The 19,852-nt window shown below is 43.5% G+C and overlaps 1 protein-coding gene across 1 annotated transcript; it reads left to right on the forward strand.

Moving 5' to 3' along the window:
- Positions 1–1,240: 1,240 nt before the first annotated feature.
- On the forward strand, positions 1,241–18,278 carry lrrn3b (leucine rich repeat neuronal 3b). The gene is made up of 2 exons (XM_076721873.1): positions 1,241–1,615; positions 14,521–18,278. Exon 2 carries the CDS (start codon positions 14,967–14,969, stop codon positions 17,091–17,093), a length of 2,127 nt encoding a protein of 708 aa, XP_076577988.1. The 5' UTR covers positions 1,241–1,615; positions 14,521–14,966; the 3' UTR covers positions 17,094–18,278.
- The last annotated feature ends 1,574 nt before the right edge of the window (positions 18,279–19,852 follow it).

Raw genomic sequence — 19,852 nt, forward strand, 5'->3', positions numbered from 1 at the left:
TTTAGGATTTTTAATGAGCTTTTCTGTGGAAAAACATATCATATTATGTATTTTAAAGAGGCATATTTTGCCATGGTCATTATTATTATTATTATTATTATTATTATTATTATTATTATTATGGAGAAGATGATGTTGCTGCTCAGAAATCAACAGATTGAGCTCCTCTGGCGCTACGTTTTAATACTGCTGTTTACCGCTTTTTCATCCTTCCACCAGACAAATCATAAAGACCCAGTGGTGTCATCATCAAAATGACTTCTATCACTTTCATGCTAAACTGCATTAGCACTTGAGAAATTATTCTGAACACCACAGTTCTCTAAATACACAAAAGCCTTTATGAGGGACTGGTAATTATAGCTCAGTGAGGTGGAATGTTTGAGTATACCTACTCCAATACTGTGCTGACAGACAATATCAGGGACTTTGGGGAGCTCTCCAAGGAAATATTGTACACTACTTTCAACAAATAATAGAAATACATACTGCACAGTGCATAAAATAGTTCAAATTAGCTCCACCCTGACCAGGTACCACATTAACATGCTACTTACACTAAGAATAATCTAACATTTAAGATGCACGACACACATCAGGATATAACACTTGCTTACTTTTGATAGTACATCCTGCATGTTGCTCAATACTTGCATGACTCTTAGTGGTATGCAAACATTTGTACAGTGTGGCCTTGCTGCTGTTAAGTGAAAGATCTGAGTACTTTTCCCACAGCTGGTCCTCGACCTCCTGATTAGATCTTTGTTCCTGAATGTTTTCTTACATCATGTCGTGCTGTGTGCCTCCCAGAGCACACCAATCAATACCAAACATGCCTGACGATGATGCTGTCAGGTCTGCAGCGTGAGCAGCACCTGACACGTCTTTACAGTGCAGATAAGCTTCATCCAACTATTATCTTGAATCACCATCGTTTTGATATTAGTGGAGCGCTGGAAATTAGCAGGAAGCATATTTTTAAAGAAACGCTTCAATAGCGCCTGTCTCTCCCACTTTAATGTTTGTTTTTCTTGTTCAACACTTTTTAGGACTCATGACTTGTTAATACGGCTATTTTTTGCAGCGTGCTTCACCTCCAACAGAAGACACAGATGAGAACAGGCTTCTGGGATATGACTGACGGCGCCTCTCAGCCAACCAGAGCAGGGATGCTGCGAGCACCTCGCCTGCTTCTCTGACGCTATTGGCTGTTCTCTGGAGAGTCGGGGTTTGTTCTGATATTAATGACTGCTGAGGAGACGGCGGCGCATCTATGTGGTCCGCCTGACACTTGATCGAGGGGAGAGATGCGCCCTCAACAGCCGCTGTGAAGACGGGAAGGGAAGGGCACAGGGAACGCGTGAATCTCTCTCCACACGCTCTCCAACCTGCTTTTGGACTTCGTTTTTTTTGCTCTCCCCCACGCAGAAGCCGTGTGCTTCGCTGTGGAAGAGAGGCTAGAACTGATTTCTCATCAGCTGCGTAAAGAGAAGAAGACCACACATTGTTGGCTGGCTTTATGTTGCGCGCTGGGGCTCTCTCGTCATTGGAGCGGCGCACTTGATGGGAATATAGAAAACACATACTGCTTCGAGGGCTATCATGGTTAAATCGGGTAAGTTTACACTGTTTACTTCTGAAATATGTCTGTCATTTCATCCGTATCGCATGGTTGCGTCTGTGCAACGCATTTTCCAAGTTAATGAAAAACGGCTGAATTCATTGATCCGGGGATGTTTTTCAGAAGATGTAGTCTTAGAATTGAAATAACGCATCCTTTCGCCTCCGAGATACAATCACTCATGCGTGGTTGCAGAAATCAGGGGAAATATTGCAGAATAATTAAGCTTATGACTGGCCTCGAACCCTCACTTGACGCGGAGACGCGCTTTTGCGCAACTATGCAGGATGCGCCTCAACTAGCCCGGATTTATGATGGACTCAGTTTAGGCTGAAAAGCCAAATTAGTTCGGGAAATTCAAGGCGGACTTGCGCGCGCGCGCGTGTGTGTGCGGGGCTGTCCGTGTGCGTTAGTGCGTTTGGAGTGATGGATTGGCAGTTTCATGTCCCCGGGTCCTGCTTAGTGAGCGCACACCAGACACGTCTCGAAGAAATCCACAGAATGGTGGCCAACCCCCCCCCCCCCCCCCTCACTCTCTCCTTCAAACCTTCCTGTTGCAAACAGACAAGTCGTTGCCGACACATGCCACGAAAGTATGTTACACCGCACTCGGGCTTTCTTCTTTCTTAAACACGTAACACACTCTCTCTCTCAGACACACACACACACACACACACACACACACACACACACACACTCCAGCGGTGATCAGAAAGAATTCTTTGCCCTCAGAACCATCTCCGCACGTTGCACCCAGGGCTTTTGCGGAATGAACAAAGCCACAGAGAGTCATCTTGGAGCGCATTCGCCATCATCACTTTACCTGCTTGTGCCCGCACACCCACACGTCCAGGGATCCGGTTTGCGGGAGAGAGAGGGAATCACTAATCCCTTAACTGCATTGGGGCGTCTCTCTACCCTCTCTCTCTCTAACCCCCCCCCTTTTATCTCCCTCTCCTCTGTCCAAAATGTGTGCCATCCAGCAGATGTATTACTCATGAATATTTCAAAGGCAGATAAACAGATAATGGCGATAATGATAAATGTGATTTTCACCAAGAGGGCTGCAGAACGTGATTGCTGTAATCCTCTGTGCAGACGTGTTCTGTGGATGCATGAGTGTGTGTCCGTGTGCTTGTTCCCGGTGATGGATACAATAGATTTTGGCCTCCACAGTGCGAATGACTCACCCAAAGCAGCTGCTCACTATGAAACACACAGTCAAATGCCACATGAGAGCCATCATGCCCTCCCATCAGACACCACACCATGCTGAGAAAACCTCTGCCTACACACTATGCATTGTTCCCACTTCGAATGATTTGACTGCCTGCCGATCGAGCCAAGGCTGTTTGTAGCTTACATTATAATATTCAGCCAGCAGCTTTCCACCAGTGAGCACATATTAAATGGACAGTTTTCCTGCTAAGCATCGAACGGTGGCAGTTGTGATTGCCAAGTCAAGCAAAATGCAGTCCCAAACTGTTTTTGAGGTTCTATATTAAGTGCATGCCGTATCATAACATCGTAGCAACATTGCAGTTTCTCCCCCATGCTGATAAAACCAGTAAAGCAAAGCAATAATGGTTTGCCTTATTAATTTTGGCACATTTGTTCAAAACAAATCAATATAACATGTCCACACTAAGTCATACGCTTAAAGTGAGTGGCTTTGCGAATTGTCTATTGATCTACGTGTGAAACGGTGAAAAGCAGTGTGGAGGGGATGGTGGGCTGGAGGGGAGGCATTGTGCCTGCAGTGGCCTTGTGGAGGCTTGGAGCGCATGATCGGCAGCACTGTGTGGGTGTTCCATATTAATTTCTCTATAGGCAGAGGGCAGCAGGTTCCTGCGAGGTGAGAGGATGTGTGGGTGCTAAATGCTACTAGAGTCAAAGTAAAGTTCAGGAAGCCCGCTGCTATAATGCCATCAAAATCACATTTATTTCAAGATTTTTTTTCCCATAATGATGGTAACAAGATGCCTCAGGATCTACCAGGGCTCCTGAGTGGAATGCATGTAAACATGTTCACAAGACGGCTGCAGGGGATCAGCTTGTGCAGCCAAGCATAGGCTCTCTGATAGCATCATGTTCCCAAACAAACACAGGCACCCATTAAAATGGAATAAGCACAGCCAGAGGGCAAAGGGAACGGGGGGGATGAGAGTGATGTGCACGTTGGTCTTAGATCTAGAGGACGGACTGTCGCAGACCCAAATTATATGAAAAAAAGGGAAACAAAAGGATCAAAGTGTGGCTTGATGACAGCATCCATGACATTTTGGTGTTCTCAGTCCATATCAAAGGTCAGAATGGGATGCGACACTTCCTTTGTACCCAGTGACATTTACTTTTACATCCGCACTTTAGGTATTTAGTTAGCACACGTTTCTAGATTGTGTGGGTACAGTGTTTTAGGAGCGCTGGACCCACACAGCTTTAACAGAAGGGGTGCTAAAAAATGATCACGTAGAATAGATAAATGTCAGGTAGACTAATGCTGATATACACACGCACACGCACAAAAAAAATCAAAAGCTATTAAGCACTAATTAGTCTGCTATTGTGCAGATTCATATCAGAGCTGGACATGATAGGGACATATGCCCATATTGCAGTTTCAAACATGAGGAGAGAAGAAGGAGGACATCTAAGGACCACTGCTGTGCCGTCCATCTGTTCTGGATTCAGATTGATACGTATAGGCCCTCAGTGCACTAATGAAAAGCTCGGTTGATGTTGTATCATGAGACCAAATCAAGTGCTCATGTATGAGCGAAGCTGCAGTGAGACATGCACGCATGTTAACGGGGACGGAAGCCTATACAGACACACGTTTTGCAGAAATATGCACCTAAATACACATACGCAAAGCACTCAGTCTCCAAATCAGCCAGCCAGTGTGCTGCTAAACCTTTGAATGAACACAAAGCCATCGTGCCTTTGAAAGCGCCGTATCTTTCATCTGTTTCAGCTCGGGAAGAGTAGCAGAGAATGAAAACAGAGGGAGAAAGTCCATATCAAACCCCATGAAATCATAATAAAGAGGTCCAAGCCAGCGATAAATGCATTTCAGTGGCATATAATGATTGATTCCGCCTGCCGTAGGAACTTATTCCCTGCAGGCTTGTGGCCCCTTGACCAGCCATATATTATTCATATAAATATAGATAGCTGCGCATCTTAGAGGCAGCACACATGCCACATTTGCACCTGCAGATTCAATTTGGCTCTGACTTTGAGGGATATGCCGCTGGCTCCATCCCCCCCCACACACACACACCTCCCTCTTTCATTCTGGCTAGCAGCAATACATGGAGCATTATGCAGATTTTTTGTCAAGAGTGAGTGCGATTATGTTGGGGGAGAAATGAGTGTTGGAATGTTCGCTACGCCTTTGACCTTATCAGCGGCAACCTTAAGCTGGATACCTTGGTGTAATTTTAATAGATGCAGCACAATTCGAATTAGACAAGGGGACCTAGCTGTGCTCTTTCACTGTGTGGTGCGTTATGCATGCATTATGCGAGGGAGCTTGAGCACGTTTGTTTTTTATGTTCTCTGTGAGGACGCTGTCGGGCCGAGTGGCGTGTGCATGCTCACGTCTGCAAATGCGCGCGTCTTTTTTCTGTATATGTGCGTTCCTGTCTGCTGTGTGTGTGCATGAGTGCAGGTGGGCGTGATACAGCGGTCAATAGTGTAGCGTGTGTGTTCTCCCTCACTCGGCCCAAGGGCCAGGGTCCAGATCAGGGTTTAAAAACCAGAGCCGGGGGTCCTGTGGTTAATTTGGAGCATTGATTTTATATTAACAGCTGACTTGCTGCTGATTCGCGGCCATTCATGGTTTGCATCTGCTCCCACATGCGCATACATACGAACATACAGGACGCTTCATTATGCATACACAAGGCATAGAGGGTTCCCTTTAATGAACTCTCCCTTACCTTAGAGAAAGTATAATAGTAAATCAATGAGGTGAAGGGCAGAGGGAGGGACAGTAAAGCCTTCCAGAGGCACCCACCCTCCGAGGGGCTTACCCAGAATATCTATCAGAGGTGGATTGGTTGCGTCACGGCTGCCCTACATGTCCACTGTGGGTCCAGTGTCCACCGCAGGCATATCAAGAAGCTTTACTCAATTTCCTTCCCTTGCTTTCATGTTTCAAAAAATAATTCATCCTGGAAAGAGAAACACTTGCTACAAAGACTATTCTATTTTCATTTAGTGTCACTGTCCTATGAAAAGCAAGATTTCTTTTTATGAGCTACAAATGTCCTATTTTTAGTTTTGTGACAGTAATTTTTTTTTCAGATAAATTTTAATGGTTGTAATTTATTCATTTATTTCTCAAGTCATGAGGAAATACTTAATGCTTCAGTTTGTCTGACAAAAGCAAGAAAATTGTAGATGATTTTGTTTGGACAGCGGCGATAGGTCACACCTATGATTTAATAATTATAAAGTGACCGCCTGCAATATGAATAAAATAGAATAAGCTAGTGTATGACTGATTGGTGATTCTACAGGAGCTATCTTAATACATGGAATGTTTGCATTTACTTCAACTGTGAATGAAAATCGATTTATAGCTATTTCCATTCACAAACGATGCCAGAGATGCAAACTGGTCCAGCAGGGAATAGAGCAGACAGGTGAAGATGGCGGAGTGAAGAGAAGAACTGCACCTAAACTGCAAGTGAGGACCACTGCACGTGTCAGGTGGACATTGACTCACCGGGTGGAATGCAATCGGCTCTGTCAGCAGCGATGCAACAGGAACGGGGCCAAACTGCATCCTGAAGGGGTTACCAAAAAGCCAAGCTGCATGGGCCAAAAGAAAGCTATACAGGCAGGGACATGGGTAATTAGAAAATAGCAGCCACTGAGAGAGACAGTCAGACGGTATGCAGATAGACTAGATTTGGCACAGCAGGGGTGACAAGTATTGAGAAGGCAATTAGGCTGACAGCAAACGAGCAATGAGACAGTACCCAGAAAGAAAGACGGGTGCCTGAACATGCAGGGAGACTAAATTAAATGCCTGCTTTCTCTGTAGTCCATTGCATGGGCGGATCGTGATGCAAAGGGGCAAGATGAGGACAAATGTTGGCGATACGGTAAAGTTGGGCAATGAATCAAATTTTACTTTCAATTGTGCTTCCAATGATGATGGAAACCAGATAATCCGGATAAAGCGATTATTGTGCAGCATTCTGTTTTGTAATAATGCTCTCATTTTGTCTTGTGTTATGAATCCAGTGCACCCCTTTAGCCAAAGCCTGTGGCATGTTTAGTTCAGCTCACTGTGGACAAGTGAGCCAGACAAGCCAGCCGCTGCTTGGATTTTATATAAAATAGGTATTTATATTATTATTATCATAAGTTTAAATCCACTGTGAAAAGAGATTTTTTTGAAAGAGCAACACAACAACGTTAAATAATTGTGATCTCCATATTGACCAAAAATAATTATGATTAGGATTTTTCGCCAGACTCGAGCAGCACCACTGTAATGTTTTGAAGAGCGGAGACAAACGCGAGATGAAAAGCCCAAGGTTTATAAAGAGATGTCGGGTTTTCAATATCTGGACAAGAAATGATTGAGAGTAGAAAGGGTGTGAGGGGGCGACTTGAAGAAGAAAGCCTTGTGAGGCTTATTACCAGTGGATCAAAATTCCCAGTGAACCATTTCTACAACACACGGGCTATTCTCCTGAAAGACGAGGCAAATCGACTGCGCCCTACTTTCCACTTACGTCTGACCTTTATGTCTTCCACCCAGTTTTACCACAGCGAGCGTAATGTCTACCTCTCAGCAGATGCAATACTACCTTGTTACTACTCAAACCGTGCAGGCCTCATAATCATCTCCCCGAGGGCCAATATGCTCCCCACAAAAACTTACATTTAGACTTAATCTACGGTTCAGGTCTCACAAGTGCTCTCCTTTATGCTTGTCATACTCCTCACAGAACTTGTGTTTTGTGTAATAAATGATATTATATTTTGCACAAACTGGAGGTCAACCTTTCGCCACACAGGGCATCGATGAGCACCCAACCTGCGACACAGCAATCATCTTTACGCCCCCGCTCCGCTCAACCCCGTCCAAGCCCTGTGGAGCGAGGGGGAGGATTTATAACTCATTTCAATAAACAGCACAAAACAAACAGTTCTGCCCGGCTGTTTGGCTGCCCGGCCGACTTGAGTCAGGCTTGCCTGAATTAGCACCGCAGAGCCACTAGGACCAATGCTTTCTGCCCCTACTATGCACACTCATTAATTTAAAGTGGTCATATCTCACTGGTCTCTAATCAAGCTGTATTTGTGCCATTACTGTCCGGACCAGCCACAGTGTTAGTATAATAGAGGTTGCCCGGTGGGAAAGTAAGTATGAGGTGTTGCCAAGATCTGAATGGAAAAGCTTTTCACCTTGACAGTGGATGAACCTCTTAAAATGTATCCCCGTCCCGCTTCGGGTGTATCACAATTTGCCTGCTGCCGTTTGCACATGGCAGCAAATGATGTCCAAATAGTACATTTTGGACACATAAGTCATGAAATCCTCTCAGCACATGAGTGCCTGTGGAAAATTAATATTACTTCTTCTTCTTAAGAAAAAGAAGTAGAGAATGCTAGTTTGTACCTGATAACAAGATCAAGCCAACCTAAATGTGAGGCATTTTAATGAGGAGAGATTCCAAGTTTTTCAGTAATGTCAAATGTCATGCTAATTAAGAATGAAATCTGAGACTAACGAGGACTAGGTATGGTGTTTGTGACAGTGATACAATGACACTGTCATCTCTCAACAGCTTCTCAGTTGGAATGTTTTGATGGATAAAGTCGCTCCGAACCTTTAATGATGATGCGGCAACGCTTCCTTAAAAATGATTATAAAAAATTTCCAATTGAACCAACATGAAAATTTGCATGACCCAACTTACAGATATATTTTTAAAGTGGCTATGATCATTATTTTTAACATAACAGTTGATCAATAATGTGAAATTTGAAGATAACTATTAGACCAAAGCTGGCATATCGGCATAAAAATCTAGTAACGATCTGGTTATCATTATAATTATGATGATAATGACCTGAGTAGGTGCCTTTAACTTGTCTTTCAGCTCATAGCGTTGTGACAGGTGGCTGTTTTCAGTGAAAAAGCTCTGAAAACCCACTGTACACTACATACTCAGCAGAAAACAGCAGACGGAAAGCTTGTGACTAGGTGGTGAACAAAGTGAAGGGTAAAGCAGCTAAAGAGTTAAAGATTTTTCCCACAGGAGTTAATGGAGACCAAACCAGAGCTGACCGAAAGTGAATATAGGACTCAGTGGCCAGAAACACGACTCCAAATACGTGATACTGTTTCTCCATATCTGCTGGATGTGTAAAAAGGTGGATGCTGTATGCTAGCAAGTTCTTCATATCAACTTAAAAGGTGTCGGAGTTGTGATCACACTCTGTTCCTGTGCCCCCCAAGTCACCAAAAAAATCAGTTACTGATGATTTAACCATTAAAGTTTTGAGAAACTGATGGTGGTAAACAAAGGTTGCTGTATTTCACGGTGTTAAGGCAGTCCTGAAACAAACCAGATACCAGCAGCTTGTTTGCTGTAATGTTCACAGTCAGGATTAACACTGGTGAAAGTGAAAAGCCCACAGGCTAGACTGTCAGCCTGCCACTGTAATGGAGGGGCTTTGGAGACCATGGCTTGAATGATTGCCCCCCTCCCCGCCACCCCCAACCTTCCTCTGACACCCGGGAACTCGTGTTAGCTCCGTGAGTGAACACCTTAGCCTGACCTACAAAAGACTTCCCTTGGCTCCTCAAGCAAATGCGAAAGCTTAGGCTTAATGCGTTAGTGTAGTTAGACATTAGGTTACAGGAGATCCCATTTCAAGCCCTCTAGGTTAAATTACCCGCTGTTGATTATGTATCTCTCTACTCAATATTTCCAAAGGCCTTTCCAGGCACAGATTACAAGCATCTGTCTTTGAATTCTATTAGCCACAGCCATATTAACCACATTTCTCTTCGTCCAACAGTTGCAAGTTATTACCACTTAATGCCAAACACACCATACCATTCGTTTTGCTTGGAAGTCCTTGTTTTCTCCCAGTCTTTAGCTGGATTTTAGGCCAATTCCTCTGCTTCATGGTCTCGCTAACGTAATATTTCTTGCAATGACAGCATTCCTGGGGTCACCAGAGGTTAATGCACCACTTCTAATACTACGACAAGTTCCTCCCCTGGCAAGTCATTTTGTCCTCCAGATCTCGTCTCTCCTCTTTCCCTTCCCTCTCGCTTCCACCTCAATTACTGGCAACTGAGCAGCGGATTGTGGGAAATTAGCTCTACATCGTAGCAGTAGGTGTGTGGGGGGCTGCGGCTGGGTAGCTTGAGTAGACCTCTTGCTAATAGGTTAGTACAAGCAGTGTGGACTCCATAGTCTCAGCAGTCACGGTGCAAGGCTCCAACAATATAGACTTCAATGGGCTTCACATAATGCAGTCACACAATACCAATTTACCTGTTCAACTGCCTGTGAATGATTGGGAGAGTTCACTTCAGATGATGCACTGGAGTACAGTGTTTCAACTTTCGAACAAAGTGTAATGAAATGCAGGATCTGTAGCCCAATTTTCTCTCACCAAACAAGTGTTCTTAATGGAGTCTGTGTTGTTGAAAGCTTTTCAGTTTTGCTGATGTGTTAACACATCTTGATTAAGCACAAAGAGCGCTGAGGATGCTCCATCATCTTGTCATTTACATTCAGCTAATCTGAAAGCGGGCACTGTCAAAACATTTCCTTAGTTTCATTACAGCCATCTTGCCTCAATTGTCTTTATACCAAACTGTTTTATGATGTAACTAAGTCACTGACTCAACACTGCTCTGCTCAGGCGGCGAGCACGCCTGGAGACTCCTGTACGTTCGCCGCATCAGACACATTGCTACACAAGTTGTCACCTCCTGTCCAGTCAGCTTCTTCTTACAAATGCTTGCCTTCAGCAGCCCTTCACTGGGACATCAGCTGACATCCAGGAGACAATGTAAATCAAACCTGATTTGTCTGCTTTTAAAACTTGGTTTATGTGATAATGAAAGGCATGCAATATTTAATCTGGTGTTGCTCCCAGAGTCAAATAAATACAGCGACAAGGGCCATGAATTAGGAAGCAGAATTAATCATAATTATGATTTAAAAATTTCAAATGTATTGGATGAGTTTAACTCATTGTCACTGCTTACAGCTTTATGGTCAAGTGTAATGGTCAATGTGCCCTTGACTGGAGAAACAGAAGAAAAGGGAGTCATTTTTGATAATTATTCAATGTATTATTATTCAAGACATCACATTCTGAACACATTATAAATGACCTAATTGGTTTGCTTAAGCAAAGTTTTAACTCTGTATGCGATGTGATATTGTTTTCCAGTGGTATTAAAAAAGTAGAGAGTGTTAGCATCTGCTAACATAGCCTTAAGCTGTTTGCCTCAAGCAGAGATGAGGCGTGGGCCACAGAGGTCTGTTAGGTTGGGGTCCGGAATAAATTTGATGGCGATCATGATGTTGATTTTATAAACAAATGATTTATCAATAATTATGATGATGTAAATAATCTGTGCCAATACTAACATCCCAAACACTGGCAGCAACTGTAATTTTGCTGGGACAGTGAAGTGACAGCATTTTCAATATAATGCACACACTACTGGCCACAACCAGGCCTAAAATCAAGATTTTCATGAACCAAGTGTTGGATTACCATTAACATAATTTTATCCTCATTAATTAGCAGGGAAATATGTTGCATTGCTGGCCACACCATCTTGCAAATTGTCCGGTAAAGCCCTCTTAATCCCATCCTAGATTTTCACCAGTGGGACAACAGACGTTAACATTAAACTAAAGACAATAATGAATTCTCTGTCTCAGTCTGTTTCTTTCTACTTTTCCCACCAACAGCAATGTCCTCCTTGATGAAGTAATGCCTGATTTAATTTGTTGTGAAAATAGGGCAGCACTATTTCTTCCTCCATGCCAACACGTCCCATTCATAGACCTTATTGTTGAGCGTTAAGAGAAAATATCGATCACAGGATGGGAGCAGTAGCCCAAAAATGTCCCTGCTGACACAATTAACATCATTGGTAAAACAAATAATAACAATAAAGCCATGCAATAACAGTTAACCTGTGATCGCATTACACTGCTGGCAATTGTGATCACTAAAGAGAAAAGCCAGAGCAAGCAGAGGTGAGACCCAAGCGCTTTAGGCTGAATCACAGAGTCTGGCCTGTGCTTCCAGGGCGCGGATCAACTGCATAGCCCACAATGAAGAGCCAGTGCTGAGGGAGAGACTAAACCCTGTTTATCAGAATGCTCTGGATGTTGCAGCTTATTAAAGTGCCAGGTGCTTTTGAAAAATAATACCCCCCCCCCCCCCCCCCCCTCACTTTCTTTCCAATAGCTCCATGTCTACCTCCCTCCCCCCCTCCGAACCAGACTCCAGCCAGTGCTGGAGCAGAGGTTGAGGAATGAACCCTTGGCTTGGCTTCGCCAGCGGGGCAAACTGCAGCATTTCTGCTGCCTTCAGAAGTTTTTATTTATTTATTATTTATATCTCCCCCCTCCGTACACACACACACACACACACACACACACCCCTCCCCTGTGGCCACTGAGGTTGAAACAGTGAGGGTGATGAAATGAAACAATTTCTCTCTTTCCTTGTTCTCACTTTCCAGATGCCGTCACACTTCTTCTCTTGATTCTTTCCATTTCATCCCCTGTCTCTCTTGACTTTTCCCATGATGTGGTGCGTGCTCTTATATGTCTAAACTATCACAAGAACTATCAAACCCATCTGTCCAGTAAGAGGAAGTGACACACGACAAATTACATGGTACCGCACACTTCAGCTGTAGAGTTTCAGCCATTGCAGCAGACGATGGAGGGCACAGATAACACGGTGGTAATAGAGGATGCGCCATAGTTCTGTTTGTAACCTGCGGTGTGTGATTTTCATTTTTTCATGCTTGTGGGAAGATATTTACGGATGATTCAATCAATACTTGTTACTGTAAATACTGAAAGAAGCATATCGCCGCTGCTGCACTACGGGTGGCAGATAATCAAAGGTCACTGTCGATTGTGTAATGTTTATTTGAGCTTTTAGGGTTAAATGTGCCCCATTTCACAACTGGACTAATAGATGAACAATAAAATGTGACTAATTTTCCCAGAAAATCACGCTCAGCACTATTGTCTTCACTGATCGACACTGAAACAAACCTAGAAACTTGTGATGTCCCAGAAATATGACTTATGTGCTAACAAACACTAGTTGCATCTTAAATCTATAGTTTTGTTCTATATATATATATTAAAACCTTGACCTTTACTCCATTTAGACAAGGATCATATGCAGAATCACCCTATATTTACTTTTTTTGAGCACTGTATTTACCCTCCATGTGGGAAACGTATACATTAATACCATAGCTTCAGAAAGCATTGCAATAGAATGAAAAAGTCAATGGCACGTACACGGCTGTCTGATGAAAATCCTGCAATTACAGATGTGATAATTACCGCGGCACACCTGTGAGCGATGATTCAAGTGTCTACTCTCTGCTCAATAAGCAGCAGTTGTACAAAACATTAAGATCAGACTGTGTATCTGTTACAGTCAACTCTGCACAGCCCTGCTGATGCACTGGATATATTTTTTACATAATGTGTGACTTTAATATGAATGAGCAAAATGTGAATATTTCACTATGAAGCATGTCGGAAATGTACTTAACCTCTTAGATTTAAAGTTTGTTGTAATGATGTCTTTTCATTAATAAAGTCATTTATTTCCAAAATTATAAATGAGAGCATGAGAGAGAGAGAGAGAGAGAGAGAGAGAGAGAGAGAGAGAGAGAGAGAGAGGAGGGCTGGAGTGAATGTGCTGTGCTCAGCTGTACAATGAAATAAGGTTTTACCTATTTTAAATAGTTAAAAATACAAAATCAATATGTGGCGGTCAGTGTTGATATTGTGGCAGGCCACCACAAATAAATCAATGTATGGGAAGCAGTGCATTTCAGAAAACCATAGATAAGACCTGTCGTACTCTCTTGTTGAGCTTTCATTATTATTATTTGTAAGCATGTGTATCTGCGACCATAGAATCCTAATTATGTACTTTGTCCCTTTAGGCCCCTGAGTGTTTGTACTGTACACCTCAACACAGCTGTTTACAGTGTGTGGCCGATGATGAACTGCATGACCTGTATTTTCCAGTAATGTTAAGTCCTATTAGTGTGCAGATTTAGATTTGTTGATTGCAAAGATTAATTATGCCAATGCATTAATGCAATTTAATTTCGATGGCTGTCAGTTGCTGCATATTTGAACAAACTGGTGCAAACCGGATCTGTGTAAATGCTTAGTTTGCATGTACGACCGAACTGTCTCGCCATGGTGCGTGTTGTTGGCTGCCCGTTTACTTGTTGCTATAGTGACTGACATATTCCAGTGTCTTGAAGGAGCTTGCCCTAAAGGCCAGTGCTTAAGCCCTAGGATGTCTGTCATTTCAGGATATTAATAAAGCCTTCTCTTTAACCAATAATAGACTCACATTGCTAACATCAGGATTGAATGCCATATAGTGGGGGCACATTGGTAAGTCCCCAGAATGAAATCTAGAAGGTCAAGCAGATGTAAATCCATGGTTCTCAGTCTTGAAGGGAGCATGTATAAATGTCAACATGCATCAGCATGCCTATAACAAATGTCAATATGATCAAATCCTTTTCTTATGATTTTCCTTGACCACCTCCATTATCATGTAATACTCACACTGCTCCTCTCTGTCTTGTTTGTCTTTCACAGGTAGGAATGGACTGGGCTGTGGACTCTGGAAGCTAGTCACGAACATCAATGAGGACATGCATTTTTAAACAGCAGACTTTCCATGGATACCTATAAATGCGCTCACCATAAGTCCTTTGAGGTATAATATCAGTCCATCATTTTTTTTTCTCTCCCCCCTCCCCCCACTCCCACCTTCTCTGGTCTGCCTGACTCCAGCCTCGGCCCCGAACTCTGACACCAGCAGGCAACACTGAGTGATTGGTTGTTACATCCAAGGGCGCCTATCACAGCAAGACAAAAAAAAAAACCCCAGGGAGCCCTGCTGCAGTTGGTGGTGGTGGTGGCAGGGGCGGTGAGTCAATCGCCTCAGCAGCTGCAGCAAATGATTCATTATTTGTGAAGTTAACAGCTCAGACCACTTAATCTACAAGGACCAATTTCTTACTGGAGGGAATCGGTCCAATATGAAGGACGTGTCATTTGTGGATCTTTTTGTTGGCTTGGCCATGGCCTCTTTTGTTGTGGCTACAGAGGAGAGGCCTGATTGCCCAAAGCTGTGTGTATGTGAGATTAGACCCTGGTTTTCTCCCAGTTCGGTGTACATGGAGGCGCAGACAGTTGACTGTAATGACTTGGGACTCTTTAGCCTGCCAGAGAAATTACCAGTGGGCACACAAGTACTATTACTGCAAACAAACAATGTTGCAAAGATTGACCAACCCTTGGATTACCTGGCCAACATCACAGAGATTGATTTATCGCAAAACAACTTATCCTCCATCAGTGACGTCCATCTGGGTAATCTTCCTCAGCTGCTGTCCCTTCATTTGGAGGAAAACTGGATACGAGACTTGCCTGAACGATGTCTTGCTGATATGGCTAACCTTCAGGAGCTCTACATGAATCACAACCTCATCTCCTCCATATCCCCAATGGCTTTCCAGGGTCTCATCAACCTTTTGCGGCTCCACCTCAATTCTAACAAGCTGAAGGTCATTAAAAGAGAGTGGTTCGAACCCATGCCAAATCTGGAGATTCTGATGATTGGTGAGAACCCCATTCTTTCTATTGATGATATGAACTTTAAACCTCTCAGTAACCTCCGCAGTCTTGTTCTCACCAGAATGAACTTGTCTCAGCTTCCTGATGATGCATTGGCCGGTCTTGATAACTTAGAGAGCATCTCTTTCTATGATAATATTTTCCCTGAGGTGCCTCATTCCGCCCTGAAAAGTGCAAAAAATCTTAAGTTTTTGGATCTAAATAAAAACCCAATCGCAAGGATACAGAGAGGGGACTTTGTGGATATGCTCCATCTGAAAGAACTGGGGATTAACAGCATGCCAGAGCTAGTTTCCATCGACAGCTTTGCCCTCAATAACCTCCCTGAGCTGACCAAAATAGAAGCCACCAACAATCCTAAACTCTCCTATATCCATCCTAATGCTTTCTACAAACTACCACGTCTAGAAACCCTAATGCTAAATGGCAATGCGCTCAGTGCCCTCCACAGGATTACTGTCGAGTCCCTCCCAAATCTCAGAGAGGTTAGCATGCACAGCAATCCCATCCGCTGTGACTGCGTAGTCCGCTGGATGAACATGAACAAGACCAACATTCGCTTCATGGAGCCTGATTCATTGTACTGTGTGGAGCCTCCTGAGTATGAGGGCCAGCATGTCCGACAGGTGCACTTCAGGGAGATGATGGAGATTTGTCTGCCACTCATCTCCCCCGAAAGCATGCCTGGGCATATTAAAGTGCAGAATGGGAGCTCCGTGTCACTCCATTGTCGGGCCTTTGCTGAACCGGAGCCAGACATTTACTGGATCACCCCATCTGGTACCAGGGTCCTGCCTAACACCGTGTCCGACAAGTTCTACATGCACCCAGAGGGAACTTTTGATATCTATGACATAACAGAGAATGAAGCTGGTCTTTACACTTGTGTTGCCCATAATCTGGTTGGAGCTGATCTTAAATCTGTTTCAGTAGAGGTGAATGGATATTTTCCCCAATCTGTAAATGGGTCTCTGAATGTCAGAATCAAATCCGTGGAGACAAACTCCATCATGGTTTCATGGAAGGCTGGCCCTGGTGCCCTGGCACCCAATATTAAATGGTACACGGTGTCAGGTGCCAACCATCCCACCACTGCGTTTACCACCAGGGTTCCCTCTGACATCCAGGTCTACAACCTCACCCATCTCAGCCCCGCCACTCACTACAAAGTATGCGTGGATGTGCGCAGCATCCACTACAACCACGACACCAAATGTGTCAATGTCACCACAAAGGGATTAGAGCTGGCAGCCAAGGACACAGAAAAATGGGACGCAGCAGTAATCACCGTCTTTGGTGTGCTCTTGGCTGTGATTTCAGTGGCATGCCTGCTTATTTATGTGTCTCTGAGGAACCACCACCTTTATGGGGATATAAGGAAATGCGACTCCAAAGCTTCGCTGACACCAGTGGAAGCTACCGGTATGCACTCTCCTTTCTTTACAAAGCTGTGGGTTTCGGGTAAGGGGCTGCCAAGTGGAGTGGAAGTCAAAGCCACAGTCATAAATGTATCTGACAATGCCTTTTAAGAAGCGCAGCTTTGTAGAGCACCACACACCAACTACACTGAATGGACAAGGCCATGGGCAGGGGTGGACGAATCTGTAGTACTGTTTCAAAGGCATACCCATTGCTGGTCCCCCGGTTCAGCTACACTGACAAAATTATTATTGGACTGGGATGGAACACTTTATAATAGACTACATGCTCTCCCAGTTTCAACCCTAGCTGAAGTGGTGGCTTTGTAACCGTCCCATCAAACCAAGCTAACATCAACAGGAAGGGGCATTTACTGCTAAAAGATATATTTCAGTACCATTCATACAAAAATGCAGGCAAAGAAAAGGAAGTGAAGATGATGATGGTCAACTCTCTTGTAATTGACTGTTAAATGTGTTCAGAGTCGTGGAACTGTCCGTGTGGTCCCAAGCAATACCGTCTGTGCTTTGTAAAACCTCCATAGACGAGTTAGAGATACAGTAATAACACCTGTCTATATTGGGAAGGGAGATTTAGTAGAGTAGACAAATAACAGTGACTATGGTGTAAGCCTTTTGATGAAATATACCCCCCCTTTTTCTATTTAAAAATGGATTCTTGATTTTTCATGGAAATATTGTTATATATTCTGTTATGTTGATGTAATGACAAATCCTCTGTATCTGACCAGTTTGAATGGGTTTTAAATTAAGGCAAGGAGCAGAAAACGTTTGATTACAACGTCACATTAAGCTTAATGAAATTCAGCTTCAAAACGAATATCTAGAGAGGACATTTGCCAAATGGCTGTTTATGCTGTGTAGTTCTCATTGCAATGGTGACTAGGAAACAAATGCGTTGGACTAAAACAAACAGAGCAGGTTGATTAAAACTGAGGCGATCGATGCGTTGTCTCCTCATGAAGCGGTCTGTTATGCCCTGGTAAGTGCCTACAACAAGAACTACATGAGGTGAACAGAGAAGAAACTGAAGAAACACGGCCATGTCATCATTGCAGAATCACAAGCTATTCTCCAGTACTTTTAGTGGAAATACTTTCTCAGTATTTTTAGCATACATATTTTAAGAAAACATTTTGTTGTTGCTTTGGGTGTAAAGTTAAAAAGCCATTTTTATATTAACTGTACTATATGTGATCAATGGGCACAACAGACTAATTAAGAAAAGTGCTAAGAAAAAAATAAATGTCATTGTTTCTTTTACAAACAACCGCCTGCTTTTCTCCTCTGCTTTCGTCTCATATTTGTCACCACACAGCTGCTTTAGTTCAAACCAAAACTCATTTATAATTACTTTTTTTTTTTTCAATCCAGCCGTGGGGTCCGTGTGAAATGTGCAATGGCTTTTTATCTGTGACATTTCAACCGCAGGCATGTAAAACAAAATATTGATAACGGCAAAGTGCTACAAGAACAGAAAACTGTCTTTTGAGGCAGACCACGGGGGAAAAAGTCTGGAGACTTCAGCCGAATGGTTGAATGGTCGTCCTGACCCTGGGAAGAAGAAAAAAAAACAGCAACAAAAGAGCAGAACTCATTAGCTGCCTCATTAAGAACATGTTCGTCCTTCAGCTGGTCTGAATATGGTCACTGTGCTACAGCTACAGCTGCTTCTTAGACAGGGACACAGTGTCCCTCCGACAGAGAGATAAAGTACAGTGCTGGAAAGTTGACGCAGGGTGGGACAGAGCCGAGTCTGAGCTTTAAGACTCGCATTTTATTTGTCTCACTGAATTATCCAGTACACAGAACATTTCACATGAGAAAGCAAAGCATGATGAATGGCTGTCAGAGGCAGAGTGACATGGTGGATTTATCAAAAAGGGCCTCACGCTCATACATCAGGCCAGCCTTCAGCACCATGGACAGAGGCTTTTAGAGCCAAGCTATCTGTCAAAGACAAAGGGAGTTAAAATACGACGCGGTGTGCTCCTCAGGTAACGCTCAGGTCAGACCGAGTCTGTCACTTCGCAAATACAGAAGCCAGGAAGCCTGGCGGAGCTGAAAACCCACATATGCTCGTACAGGATTACATACATAGCTACAAGCACATAGAAATTCAAGGTCACTCACTGACACAAAGAGACTAATTTATAGAAAAAGACAAAGACATTTGAACACAGATATATATACAAAGACACACCCACACACACACACACACACACACACACACACACACACACACACACACACACACACGCTCAAGCACTCGATCAAGCAGCCTGTCATACCGAGAGGTGCCGCAGCTCGGAGAAATGCAACATGACAGCCAAAGAAGAAGCCACTAAACGAGTTCACAGACCGAACGTGTTCTTTGAGATTAAAGCAGATCTTGGATATTAGCCATATTGTTCCTCATATTTTTTTCACAACTCGTGATTTGATTACATACTTGAGTGAATAAGCTGAATGTTATCTGGAAACTCATCTCTCCTGCTGTCTGTCCCAATCTCATGCATTTCCACGATCTCTTTCTTTCCTCTCTCTCCTGCCTCGCCGTTAGCACTCTCCCTCCACCGGCAGGCATTTGAGTCCGGGAAATAGTCTTTTTTCTTTGTCTGAGTCTGTACATTCAAAGCAACCTATATTAGAAAAAAAAAAAACCCTCTGTATTTAGCTTAAATCCCACATGAAAAGAGCCAGTGAGCTGTCACCATTTAATCTGCAGCGAGGAAGGAGAAATTATGTTTCTCGCTGAATCTTCACATATTTCAAATATTAAAAGCACCTTGTTCTATTCAAAAAAGCCATCTGCTCTGAGGCAGATATTAAAGCGTGTTCTGTGAAGG

This window comes from Chaetodon auriga, chromosome 22 (genome assembly GCF_051107435.1).
Source record: "Chaetodon auriga isolate fChaAug3 chromosome 22, fChaAug3.hap1, whole genome shotgun sequence".
In the NCBI taxonomy this organism is placed as follows: Eukaryota; Metazoa; Chordata; class Actinopteri; order Chaetodontiformes; family Chaetodontidae; genus Chaetodon; species Chaetodon auriga.